Source organism: Hemiscyllium ocellatum, chromosome 15 (assembly GCF_020745735.1).
Source record: "Hemiscyllium ocellatum isolate sHemOce1 chromosome 15, sHemOce1.pat.X.cur, whole genome shotgun sequence".
In the NCBI taxonomy this organism is placed as follows: domain Eukaryota; kingdom Metazoa; phylum Chordata; class Chondrichthyes; order Orectolobiformes; family Hemiscylliidae; genus Hemiscyllium; species Hemiscyllium ocellatum.
In genome coordinates, this window is record NC_083415.1 from 36,325,082 (window position 1) to 36,339,463 (window position 14,382).

At 43.1% G+C, this 14,382-nt stretch overlaps 1 protein-coding gene across 2 annotated transcripts in view; it reads left to right on the forward strand.

Moving 5' to 3' along the window:
- LOC132822749 (uridine-cytidine kinase-like 1) overlaps positions 1–14,382 on the forward strand; it is a 142,574-nt gene that overhangs the window by 68,267 nt on the left and 59,925 nt on the right. For both annotated transcript variants that reach the window (XM_060836050.1, XM_060836049.1), the window contains exons 3-5: positions 5,653–5,759; positions 7,838–8,008; positions 13,064–13,135. In XM_060836050.1, the coding sequence (XP_060692033.1) occupies positions 5,653–5,759; positions 7,838–8,008; positions 13,064–13,135 (350 nt within the window). The remainder of the gene's footprint in view (positions 1–5,652; positions 5,760–7,837; positions 8,009–13,063; positions 13,136–14,382) is intronic.

Consider the following 14,382-nt stretch of genomic DNA (forward strand, 5'->3'; position numbering starts at 1 on the left):
GGGTTACTGCAGGGATCAGTGCTGGGATTGCAGCTTTTTACAATATATATTAATGATATAGAAGATGGTATTAGTAATAACATTAGCAAATTTGCTGATGATACTAAGCTGGGTGGCAGGGTGAAATGTGAGGAGGATGTTCGGAGATTACAAGGTGACCTGGGCAGGTTAGGTGAGTGGTCAGATGCATGGCAGATGCAGTTTAATGTGGATAAATGTATGTTATCCACTTTGGTGGCAAGAACAGGAAGGCAGATTACTACCTAAATGGAATCAATTTAGGTAAAGGGGCAGTACAAAGAGATCTGGGTGTTCTTGTACACAATCATCTGCCGACATTTCTGCCACCTACAAAAAGACCCCACCACCAGGGATATATTTCTCTCCCCACCCCTTTCTGCCTTCCGCAAAGACCATTCCCTCCGTGACTACCTGGTCAGGTCTACGCTCCCCTACAACCCACCCTCCCATTCTGGCACTTTCCCCTGCCATCGCAGGAACTGTAAAACCTGTGCCCACTCCTCCCTCACCTCTATCCAAGGCCTAAAGGAGCCTTCCACATCCATCAAAGTTTCACCTGCACATATCACTTATTGTATCCATTGCTCCTGATGCGATCTCCTCTACATTGGGGAGACGGGGTGTCTCCTAGCAGAGCACTTTCAGGAACATCTCCGGGACACCCCACCAATCAACCACACCGCCCCTTGGCCCAACATTTCACTCTGCCGAGGACATGGAGGTCCTGGGCCTCCTTCACTGCCGCTCCCGCACCACCAGATGCCTGGAGGAAGAACGTCTCATCTTCCGCCTTGGAACACTTCAACCCCAGGGCATCAATGTGGACTTCAACAGTTTCGTTATTTCCCCTTCCCCAACCTCACCCTAGTTCCAAACTTCCAGCTCAGCACTGTCCCCATGACTTGTTTGGACTTGTCCTACCTGCCTATCTTCTTTCCACCTATCCACTCCACCCTCTCCTCCCTGACCTATCACCTTCATCCCCTCCCCCACTCACCCATTGTACTCTATGCTACTTTCTCCCCACCCCCACCCTCCTCTAGCTTATCTCTCCACGCATCAGACTCTCTGCCTTTATTCCTGATGAAGGGCTTTTGCCCGAAATGTCGATTTCGCTGCACTTTGGATGCTGCCTGAACTGCTGTGCTCTTCCAGCACCACTAATTAGAATCTAGTTTCCAGCATCTGGAAGTCATTGTTTTTACCAATCAATGAAGGTAAGCATGCAGGTACAGCAGGTAGTGAAGAAGGCTAATAGCATGCTGGCCTTCATAACAAGAGGGATTGAGTATAGAAGCAAAGAGGTTCTTCTGCAGCTGTACAGGGCCCTGGTGAGACCACAGCTGGCATACTGTGTGCAGTTCTCGTCTCCAAATTTGAGGAAAGACATTCTGGCTATTGAGGGAGTGCAGCGTAGGTTCACAAGGTCAGTTCCTGGAAAGGCGGGACTTCCTTGCGCTGAAAGACTAGAGCGACTGGGCTTGTATACCCTTGAGTTTAGAAGACTGAGAGGGGATTTGATTGAGACATATAGGATTATTAAAGGATTGGACACTCTGGAGGCAGGAAACATGTTTCCGCTGATGGGTGAGTGCCAAACCAGAGTAAACAGCTTCAAAATACGGGGTAGACCATTTAGGACAGAGATGAGGAGAAACTTCTTCACCCAGAGAGTGGTGGCTGTGTGGAATGCTCTGCCCCAGAGGGCAGTGGAGACCCAGTCTCTGGATTCATTTAAGAAAGAGTTGATAGAGCGCTCAAGGATAATGGAATCAAGGGTTATGGAGATAAAGCAGGAACAGGATACTGATTAAGGATGATGAGCCATGAACATATTGAATGGTGGTGCAGGCTCAAAGGGCAGAATAGCCTACTCCTGCACCTATTGTCTATTGGACAAAAACAGTCCAGTTCCAAACGTAAGGTTAAAGTGACTCTCCTTGACATAAAGGCCATGTTCGGTTGAGTGTGGCATCAAGGATTCTTAGCAAAACTAGAGTCATCGGAAATCCGGGGAAAACTCTCCACTGATTGGAGTCATACCTTGCACAAAGGAAGCTGATTTGTAATTAATGATGATCAGTTATCTCAGCTTCAGGACGTTTCTGCAAGAGTTCTTTGGTAATGACAGAGGCCCAACTACATTCGGCTGCTTCATCAATGACCTACCTCCATCATGGAGTTCAGAAATGGGAATGTTTGCAGCTGATGTCCCACACCATTTTCAACTTCTGAGATACTGAAGCAGTCCATGTAAAATACTGCAAGACTGGAACAATGTCTCAGTTTGAACTGACATGTGGCAAGCAACATTGCCTGGCACTTGTGTGGCATGAATGATAATCTCCAACAAAAGACAATCCAATCTCTCTCCGTGATATTCAGACATTTGCTTTACTGAATCTTCCACTATTGATATCTTGAGGGGATTATTATTGAGCAGAAGCAGAACAGGACTCACTATTTAAATACTGTGCCTATAAGGAAAGGTCAGAGGATAGGAATCTTGCAGCAAGCAACTCTCCTCTTGACTCTGCAAAGCCTGTCTGCCATCTACAAAACACAAATCAGGAGTGTAATGGAAAACTCTCCACTTGTTTAGATGAGTGCGGGTCCAACAACACTCAAAACCTAACATCAGCCAGAACAAAGCAGCTGACATGACTGCACCACATCCATGAACATTCACTCCCTCCATCTTTGACACTCGTTTATAGCAGTGTGTATTATCCACAGGACCCACTGTAGATATTCACCGAGGATCCTTACCACCTTCCAAGCCCATGATCTCTTCCATCTCATATGACAAGACCAGCAGATACACAGGAATACCATCACCTACAAGTTGCCCTCTAAGTTGCACACCCTGACTTGGAAATATATCGCTGTTCCTCTAGTGTCACTGGCTCAAAATCCTGGAACTATATTGTGGGTCTATCTAGAGCAAATAGATGGTAATGATTCAAGAAGGCATTTCAGGAATGGTAATAAATGCTGGTTCAACCAGCGATGCCCACTTCCTATGAATGTTTTAAAAAGAATTTTAACTTTACAATCAAATCGGGAGATCCACTCAAGTTCACAGAATAATGCAGGAGTGCGTGCTTGGAATCTGCGCCAAACATACAAACAAATGAGGTGTCAATCTGGCGAAGATAAAATACAAGACTATTTGCATTCCAAGCAGTATGCTATAGACAGGGCTAAGCAATCCAACAGATCTGGTTAGCACTACTGCCTCACAGCGCCAGGGACCCAGGTTCAATTCTCCCTATATCTGCGTGGGTTTCCTCCGAGTGCTCCAGTTTCCTCCCACAATCCACAGATGTGCAGGTCAGGTGAGTTGGCCATGCTAAATTGCCCATGGGGTTAGGTTCATTAGTCAGGGGTAAACATAAGGTAGGGGAATGGGTCTGGGTGGGTTATTCTTCGGAGGGTCGGTGTGGACCTGTTGGGTTGAAGGGCCTGTTTTCAGACTGCAGGTGATCTAATCTAATTTTGAAGTTCTGCTATATCCAGTTATAACTATTAGATTACAGTTCAACAACTTAACAGGGAGAGCGAGCTCACAAATATCCATGTCCTCGATGGCGAAACAGTTTAGTGGTGGTGATTGTGGATTGGAGGGTGGGGAGGAGTTGCTAACTATTGATTCAAAGAGTACCTGGCACAAAGGTTATGGTTTTTGGAGGTCAGTCGTCTCAGTTCCAGGACATCCCTACAGGATTTCCTCAGATTAGGGCCCAAGGGCCAAATATCTTTTAGCTCCCTTTTCAATGATATTCCTTCCGTCATAAGATCAGAAGTAGGAACTTTTGATGATGATTGTGTAATGTTCAGCACCATTTGCAAATCTTCAGTTACTGAAGCAGTCCACATTCAACTGCAGCAATACCTGGACAACATTTACATTGGAGAGTGTGGTGTCTTCCAGATGAAGGGCTCATGCCCGAAATGTCGATTCTCCTGCTTCTTTCGGATGCTGCTTGGCTTACTGTGCTTTTCCAGCAGCGCATTCTCAACTCTGATCTCCAGCTTCTGCAGTCCTCACTTTCTCCAAAATTCACTTTTGGGCTGATAAAGCACAAATAACATTTGTACCACACAAGTTTCAGGCAATGACCATCGCCCAACAGAGAAACTAATTATCGTCCCTTCAATTGCATTACCGTTATACTTTCCCACTATTACCAGCCTGGGAGAAAACAACTCACTATTACTTTCTCAAGGCTAGTTATTATAGAATCATAGAGATGTACAGCACAGAAACAGACCATTAGTTCCAACTTGTCCATGCCAACCAGATATCCTAACATAATCAAGTCCCATTTGCCAGCACTTGGCCCATATCCCTCTAACCCCTTCCTATTCATATACTAATCCAGGGAAAATACTTTGTCTATTTATCCTTTCTCTGCCCTTCATGATTTTATAAACCTCTAAAAGGTCACCCCTCAGCATCTGATGCTCCAGGGAAAACAGCCACAGCCTATTCAACATTTCCCTATAGCTCAAATCCTCCAATCTTGGCAATATCCTTGTAAATCTTTTCTGAACCCTTTCAAGTTTCCTTATCCTTCCGATAAGTAAGAGACCGGAATTGCACACAATATTCCAAAAATGGCCCACCCCGCCACAAAATGACCTCCCAACTCCTATACTCAATACTCTGACCAATAAAGGAAATCATACCAATTGCTGCCTTCACTATCCTATTTACTTGCAACTCCTCTTTCAAGGAACTATGAACCTGCACTCCAAGGACTCTTTGTTCAGCAACACTCCCCAGGACCTTACCATTAAGTGTATATGTACTGCACTGATTTGCTTTTCCAAAATGCAGCACCTCGCATTTATCTAAATTAAACTCCATCTGCCACTCCTCAGCCCATTTGACCATCTAATCAAGACCCCATTATAATTTGAGGTAAACTTAGCTGTCCACTACACATCCAATTTTAGTGTTAATGAACAATAATTTCTGTCTTAGCCAGCATTGCTGACATCCCAAGTATGTTTTCTTTCTTTAAGCAAATAGCTTCTCTTAGTCATTAGTGCCAATGAGAGTGTCTGTCTCTGAAGTGTTTACTTTCTAATCCCCTGGAACATTGTTGTTGACCATTTATCAGTTGACAAAATGTGTGGAAGAGATACTTAGTGCCCAGTCCATATGTCCGGATGCCAATCTGATGCTCTTAATGTACCTGAAAATACTTTGTCCTCCTTTTAACTTAGCTGAGAATAAAATTCCTATTTTTATATACAATGCTGTGTACTGCCACTCAGTGATAGGATGCAGATTGATTACATTTTATGGATGGCAAATGCTCAATTCAGTGGTGCTGGCAGGAGAGGTGATCACCAAAGGTAATCTGTTCCCTGGAATGGTTGAGGAGACAACACAAGGTCAAAGATATGTCCACTAACCTTTTAGCAATGCAACTTAAAATAGCATTTTCAGAAATATAAGAATAAGTCACCAGCCCATCCTTCAAGAATAGAAACTGTTAATAGCAGAGAGGTAATTGCAAACAACTGAGATTTAAAATGTTTATATTTTTGAAGTAGAAATTGTCTTTTATTACTGCCCCAGACAACTAGCAGCCAAACATAATTATATCATTTCTTTAGGATTATGTGGTGGAAGTGCTTCAGGGAAAACTACTGTGGCCAGGAAGATAATAGAAGCTTTAGATGTTCCCTGGGTTGTGCTTCTGTCTATGGACTCCTTTTACAAGGTGAGTTTATTTACAACTTTGAAACAATAGTTCTGTAACCTCTTGTTATTGGACATGCTGCTGAGGGGAGGTGGGGGATGTGGAGGTGGTGTACCAGCAGAATAGCAATTCTTTGGGGAATCCATGGACTTGTGACAGAATATTGAGAAGGAAGAAATCATTCTGTTTCATTGTGCATTTGCATTTTTTTTTCAAAATCTTTGCAATATTTAAATTCAGATTGAAATGAAATGTTGTTCTTTTTCCTCTCTAAGTGGCATCTACACTTAATCTCTGTTCTACTTTGTTGTGGACTGAATCTATAGTGAATGATGACATCACTTCCACCCCCATCATGGCCACTTCCACATCCACTTCTGCCCTTCACGATTCCTCATGCACCACACGTGACATCACTTCTGCCCTCTCACGTAATCGCTGACGTCATGCATTCAGCGACTTCCACCCACTCTACTGCCATGTTCACCACCACTTCCGCCCCACCAATACCACTCACCTGCATTCTGCTGACACACTCCCAAGAGATTCCACTGTCACCATCCCCGTCCCCCAAGAACCCCAAGGGGAACATTACCCCTGCTCATGACTCCATTCCCATTTCCCCGATCACCACGCCCACTCCAGTTACAGGCTCCGTCCCCAGTTCCAGCTCCTCATCTACACCAGGTCCTAGCTCCCAGCCTGGCCGAGTTTTAACTATCCCCCGAGACCTTCCCCTCACTGAGGAAGAACAATCAGTCCTCAGGAAAGGCCTTACCTTTATCCGCCTCCGTCCACGCATCAATGAATTTAATATGCATCATGCTCCTTCTTTAGAGATCGCAATTTCCCTTCCCATGTGGTTGAAGATGGCCTCCAATGCATCTCATCCACATTCCGCACCTCTGCCCTCCAACCGTAAGAAGGACAGAACACCCCGGGTTCTCACTTTCCACCCCACCAACCTTCTCATTAACCATTATCATCCGATGACATTTCTGCCACCTCCAAACAGACCCCACCACCAGAGATATATTTCTGCCCCCACCCCTTTCTGCTTTCTGCAAAGACCGTTCCCTCCGTGACTACCTGGTCAGGTCCACACCCCCCCAAACAACCACCCTCCCGTCCTGGCACCTTCCCCTGCCACCTCAGGAATTGCAAAACCTGCACCCACACCACCTCCCTCACCACTATCCAAGGCCCCAAAGGTGCTTTCCACATCCATCAAAGTTTCACCTGCACATCATTTATTGCATCCGTCGCTCCCGATGCGGTCTCCTTTACTGGATGCCTCCTAGCAGAGCACTTTAGGGAACATCTCCAGGACACCCGCACCAATCAACCCCACCACCCCATAGCCAAACATTTCAACTCCCCCTCCCACACTAACGAGAACATGCAGCTCCTGGGCCTCCTCCACCCTGCCCTCACCACCCAACGCATGGAGGAAGAACGCCTCCTCTTCCGACTCGGAACACTTCAACCCTAGGACATCAATGTGGACTTCACCAGTTTCCTCATTTCCCCTCCCCCCCACCTTACTCCAGTTCCAACCTTCCAGCTCAGCACTGTCCTCAAGACCTATCCTCCCTGTTAATCTCCCTTCCCACCTATCCGCTTCGCCCTCCCCTCTGACTTATCACCTCCATCCCCACCCCCATTCACCTATTGTACGCTTTGCTACCTACTCCCCAGCCCCACCCTCACCATTTAACTTTCCACTCTGGAGGCTTCCTGCCTCTATTCCTGATGAAGGGCTTTTGCCCGAAACGTCAATTTTCCTGCTCCTTGGATGCTGCCTGGCCTGCTGTGCTTTTCCAGCACCACTCTGATCGAGACCCTGAATCCACTAGCAGTGCAGTAGTAATCAGGAAGGGCAGGTTTTACAGTGTAGTACACCTAGCATTGAGCTTCATGCACTGAGAACGTAAATTATAATACTGTGCGAGAAAACACAATTCAGTGGGCTACAAATCTAAACTTATTGCACAATATTACAAAAATCACTTTTACACTGTGTGACTTTATGACACAAATCTATTCATATTACTATTGCTATCAGGTGTGTAATTCTTAACATTTTCTTTGCCCTGTAGGTACTTACTGAACAGGAGCAGGAGCAAGCTGCCAAGAATGAACACAATTTTGACCATCCAGATGCTTTTGACTTTAGTCTCATTGTGTCCACTCTGAGGAAACTAAAACAAGGAAAAAGTGTATCAATCCCTATATATGACTTTACATCACACAGTAGAAAGAAAGAATGGGTAAGCACAATGTACAGTGAAACAGAGGTTGCTATAAAGGAATGAATAAGGAAAGCTAAGAACTAATTAAGGTTTGTTTTTGTCATACTTAAAAAAAACCAAAATGTGCATTAAGAGAGAAAGACATCTTGAATTTTGCAAGGTATTGGCTAGGCCACAATAGTAGTTTTTCTGATGTTCTCTTAGACCACTTAAAGAAAAATATTACAGCCGTAGAAAATAATTCATGAAGATTCATTGGAATGTTACCAGCAATGGGATACTCGAGTTTTTAAAAACAGGGTACTTATAATTTGTATGTTCTTTGCCACAAGAGGCTGTTGAGGCAATGGTAGTAATATAATTTAAGACGGTGGAATAAATATTTGAAAAGATTTTATTAATATAATTTATCTAAAATGCACAATTCTGTTAAGTTGCAAAAACAAAACGGCAACACAATTTTTTTAGCTGTATTTTGCAATTTTGAACTCTGGGATATACTTCCCTATCATTACCATTTCTAGATAACTAGATTGTTTTGTAAAACACTTCACAATTTATTCTGGGATCTCGCATTATTATGCTCCTTTTGTTGAAGTAGAAAATGAATTTATTTGCTTTACTCTGTGTAATGCTAAAAGTACGCTGTAAAAACTGGAGAAAATTAACATGAAAATTTAACTTCTGTTCATTGTGAACAGGTATTTTGAAAATTACCTTTAAAATATGAATAAGATCAGAATACTTTATTTTAGTTACATTATCATTGTATCTGAAATAACAATGGAATTAGTAACAATAAAAGCTGATTATAAACTAATTTATACCAAATGAAGGAAATAATTTTGTAATGGGATATTAGTATAAAAATGCTAAATGTATTTGGCTAACTTGCCATCTGTACTAGTTTTAGTAGAATTATTGTCCCATTTAAAATAAATTTGGGTAAAACCACTTGAAATAGGAGAGGAATTTCAGACAGAAATGTTCAGCATTTATACAGTGGTTCTTGGAATTTCACCACAAATTCCATAGAGTCATAGAGATGTACAGCATCGAAACAGACCCTTCAGTCCAGCCTGTCCATGCCAACCAGATACCCCAACCTAATCTAGTCCCACCTGCCAGCACCCAGCCCATATCCCTCCAAACCCTTCCTATTCATATACCCATCCAAATGTCTCTTAAACGTTGCAATTGTACCAGCCTCCACCATTTCCTCTGGCAGCTCATTCCATACACGTACTACCGTCTCCGTGAAAAAGTTGCCCCTTAGGTCTCTTTTATATTTTTCCTTTCTCACCCTAAACCTATGCCCTCTAGTTCTGGACTCCCTGACCCCCGGGAAAAGATCCATGCCCCTCATAATTTTGTAAACCTGTATAAGGTCATCCCTCAGCCTCCGACGCTCCAGGGAAAACAGCCCCAGCCTGTTCATCCTCTTCCTCTAGCTCAAATCCTCCAACCCTGGCAACATCCTTGTAAATCTTTTCTGAACCCTTTCAAGTTTCACAACATCTTTCCGATAGGAAGGAGACGAGAATTGCATGCAATATTCCAACAGTGGCCTAACCAATGTCTTGTACTGCTGCAACATGACCTCCCAACTCCTGGACTCAATACTCTGACCAATAAAGGAAAGCATACCAAACGTCACCTTCAGTATCCTATTTACCTGCAACTCCACTTTCAAGGAGCTATGAACCTGCACTCCAAGGTCTCATTGTTCAGCAATACTCCATAGGACCTTACCATTAAGTGTATAAGTCCTGCTAAGATTTGCTTTCCCAAAATGCAGCACCTCGCATTGATCTAAATTACACTCGAACTGCCACTTCTCAGCCCAATGGCCCATCTGGTCCAGATCCTGTTGTAATCTGAGGTAACCCTCTTCACTGTCCACTACACCTCCAATGTTAGTGTTATCTGCAAACTTACTAACTGTACCTCTTATGCTCGCATCCAAATCATTTATGTAAATGGCAAAAAGTAGAGGATCCAGCACCAAACCTTGTGGCACTCCACTGGTCACAGGCCTCCAGTCTGAAAAATGACCCTTCACCACCCTTCTCTGTCTTCTACCTTTGAGCCAGTTCTGTATCCAAATGGCTAGTTCTCCCTGTATTCCATGAGATCTAACCTTGCTAATCAGTCTCCCATGGAGAACCTTGTCGAACGCCTTACTAAGGTCCATGTAGATCACATCTACTGCTCTGCCTTCATGAATCTTCTTTGTTATTTCTTCTAAAAAACTCAATCAAGTTTGTGAGACGTGATTTCCCACGCACAAAGCCATGTTGACTATCCCGAATCAGTCCTTGCCTTTCCAAATCCCTCAGGATTCCCTCCAACAACTTGCCCACCACCAAGGTCAGGGTAACTGGTCTATCGTTCCCTAGCTTGTCCTTACCACCCTTCTTAAACAGTGGCACCACATTTACCAACCTCCAGTCTTCTGGCACCTCACCTGTGACTATCGATGATACAAATATCTCAGCAAGAAGCCCAGCAATCACTTCTCTAGCTTCCCACAGAGTTCTCGGGTATATCTGATCAGATCCTCGAAATCAATCCACCTTTAACCATTTCAAGACATCCAGCATTTCCTCCTCTGTAATCTGGGCATTTTGCAAGATGTCACCATCTATTTCCCTACAGTCTATATCTTCCATATCCTTTTCCACAGTAAATACTGATGCAAAGTTCTCGTTTAGTATCCCCCCCATTTTCTGTGGCCTTGCTGATCTTTGAGGGGCCCTATTCTCTCCCTAGTTACCCTTTTGTCCTTAATATATTTGTAAAAAACCCTTTGGATTCTCCTTAATTCTATTTCCTATCTCATGTCCCCTTTTTGTCCTCCTGATTTCCCTCTTAAGTATACTCCTACTTCCTTTATACTCTTCTAAGGATTCACTCGATCTATTCTGTCTATACCTGACATATGCTTCCTTCTTTTTCTTAACCAAACCCTCAATTTCTTTAGTCATCCAGCATTCCTGTATCTACCAGCTTTTCCTTTCACCCTGACAGGAATATACTTAGTCTGGATTCTTGTTATCTCATTTCTGAAGTCTTCCCATTTTCCAGCCATCTTTTTACCTGTGAACATCTGCCTCCAATCAGCTTTTGAAAATTCTTGCCTAATACCATCAAAATTGGCTTTTCTCCCATTTAGAACTTCACCTTTTAGATCTGGTCTATCCTTTTCCATCACTATTTTAAAACAAATAGAATTATGGTCGCTGGCCCCAAAGTGCTCCCCCACTGAGACCTCAGTCACCTGCCCTGCCTTATTTCCCAAGAGTAGATCAAGTTTTGCACCTTCTCTAGTAGGTACATCCACATACTGAATCAGAAAATTGTCTTGTACGCATTGAAGAAATTCCTCTCCAACTAAACCTTTAACACTATGGCAGTCCCAGGCGATGTTTGGAAAGTTAAAATCTCCTACCATAACTACCCTATTATTCTTACAGATAGTTGAGATCTCCTTACAAGTTTGTTTCTCAATTTCCCTCTGACTATTAGGGGGTCTATAATACAAACCCAATATGGTGATCATCCCTTTATTATTTTTCAGTTCCATCCAAATAACTTCTCTGGATGTATTTCCGGGAATATCCTCCCTCAACACAGCTGTAATGCTATCCCTTATCAAAAATGCCACTCCCCCTCCTCTCTTGCCTCCTTTTCTATCCTTCCTGTAGCATTTGTATCATGGAACATTAAGCTACCAGTCCTGCCCATCCCTGAGCCATGTTTCTGTAATTGCTATGATATCCCAGTCCCATGTTCCTAACCATGCCCTGAGTTCATCTGTCTTCCCTGTTAGGCCCTTTGCATTGAAATAAATGCAGTTTAATTTATTAGTCCTGCCTTGACCCTGCCTGCCCTCACTGTTCTCAACTGTACCAGTTTCAGATTGATCCCTTTCCTCACTATCTCCCTGGGTCCCACCACCACCACCTCACCACCTTCCCCCCAATCTTACTAGTTTAAATACTCCCAAGCAGTTCCAGCAAATTTCCCTGCCAGTATATTAGTCCCCTTCCAATTTAGGTGCAATCCATCCTTCTTGTACAGGTCACTTCTACCCCAAAAGAGATTCCAATGATCCAAAAATGTGAATCCTTCTCCCATGCACCAACTCCTTAGCCATGCATTCATCTGCTCTCTCCTCCTATTCCTGCCCTCACTAGCTCATAGCACTGGGAGTAATCCAGATATTACTACCTTTGAGGACCTCCTTTTTAAATTTCTGCCTAACTATCTGTAATCTCACTTCAGAATCTCAACCTTTTCCTTTCCTATATCATTGGTTCCAATGTGGACAATGACCTCTTGCTGGCCCCTCTCCCCCATGAGAACATTCTGCACCCTCTCTTGAGACAACCTTGATCCTGGCACCATTCTGGGGCTTTTTCTGTGCTGGCCACAGAAATGTCTGTCTCTACCTCAGAATACAGAATCCCCTAACACAATTGATCTCTTGAAAGCCAACATTGCATTAGAGCCAGGCTCAATACCAGAAACTTGGCTGTTCGTGCTATGTTCCCCGAGAATCCATCAATCCCTACATTTTCCAAAATACTGTACCTATTTGAAATAGGTATATGCACAAAAGACTCCTGCCATAGGTGCCTACCTCTCTTACCCTTCTGGAGTTAACCCATCTATGTGACGGTATCTGTTTTGTGACACCCATTCAGAATCTCCACTGTGCAAAATGACAACCCAAAATAGCATGAGTCAAACTCACATTCTGGAGGAAGGCACAACTAATCATTGAGGAGGCAGAATCATGACCGGCATTCTGATATTAGGAAAATGGAAGGCAGTCCGAGGAAGAGGAGAAAATCCTATTCGCATGAAATGTTACATTTAAAAATAGATCAGGGCAAACAGTTTAATTGTTCTAATTAAAACAGGTTATTTAGGGCTGGTCTTTGAGTGTTCTTGAATATCTGCTATGTCTTCAAAATCTGTAATGCAATTAAGGTCACTTTTTTCTTTTAGGAAATGCTCATTTCTTTGTTGCTACTCACTGATTCATTGTATGTTTTTGTGCCTCAGAAAACATTGTATGGAGCCAGTGTGATAATTTTTGAAGGTATCATGGCATTTGCTGATAAAGAAGTGTTGAAGGTGAGTGCTGTTACATTAAACAAGTATTTTTGATACGAAACTGCAACCTGTCCCAGTTTCAGTTGAAGCAGTCAGTGAGTGCCAAGATGTGGGCTTTGGGCCTAATCCATATTGGGTTTTGGGCTTTATTAGTATGAAATTGACAAGCTGTGATGCCAATTAAGAATCCCTGTACAGCCCATCTTAGGAATTTCAAACTGACTCTGGTGCTGAAAATGTCCAGAAGGAAAGAGAGGTGTGGTGGAGGGGACAAGCATGAGCCAGCAGATGACTTTCAGTATTTGGTAGCGATACAGCATAATTCTCAGAAATCTTGAGTTTAAAGTTTTCCTCTTGATATTCAAATCTCTCTGATATCACCACGGACTATCATATGTGATCCTCTCCAGAGTTACAAACTTCCCAAAATCTCCTTACCCTCCAATTTTGGCTTTTTGTGCATGTGATTTTTTTTTAAACTTCTTTGAAAATCATAATGATATGAATTGGACTTTCATCTGTCTTGCCTTTTAATTTTCTTTAGAAGTGACTATATATAGATGTCTTGTGACTATATGTGAACCTAAAATAGATACTAACTGTAGTATCAGTTAGCTACCAATGCTCAATTTAAATTTCAGTCTATATAATAGGTGCCTGTTTTAGCTCTGGCTGAATGTAGAATTCAGGGATTGTTTTTGCACTGTGGAGAAACAAATGTTTTGGTAAATGTGTCTGATATATTCCACAAAATCAGAGCTTTCCATGAATCTGATTATATAGGCCTCTGTACCAAATTCTCTGACCATACTAACTTTTTTTTCCCACATTTAAACATCAGCTCAGGTTAATATTTGCATTCTCTGCACTAGAAGTAAAACTCAAGGACACATAATTTGCAGTAGGCCATTTGGCCTGTCATGGAGAAAGTGAGAACCTGCAGATGCCAGAGATCAGAGTCGAGAGTGTGTTGCTGGAAAAGAACAGCCAGTCAGGCAGCATCCGAGGAGCAGGAGAATCAATGTTTTGGACATAAGCCCTTTATCAGGAGTGCTTCCTGCTGTTTCGGGTGTAAGCCCTTCATTGATTCTCCTGCTCCTCAGTTGCTGCCTGACCTGCTGTGCTTTTCCAGCACCTCACACTCAACATTTGGCCTCTCATGTCGACTGAGCTATTCAATTAGATCGTGGCCTCAACTTCACTCCCTTGTCTCTCTGCCGTAACCCTTGATTCATTTAACAATCAGCAAAGAAGGGCATATAGACACA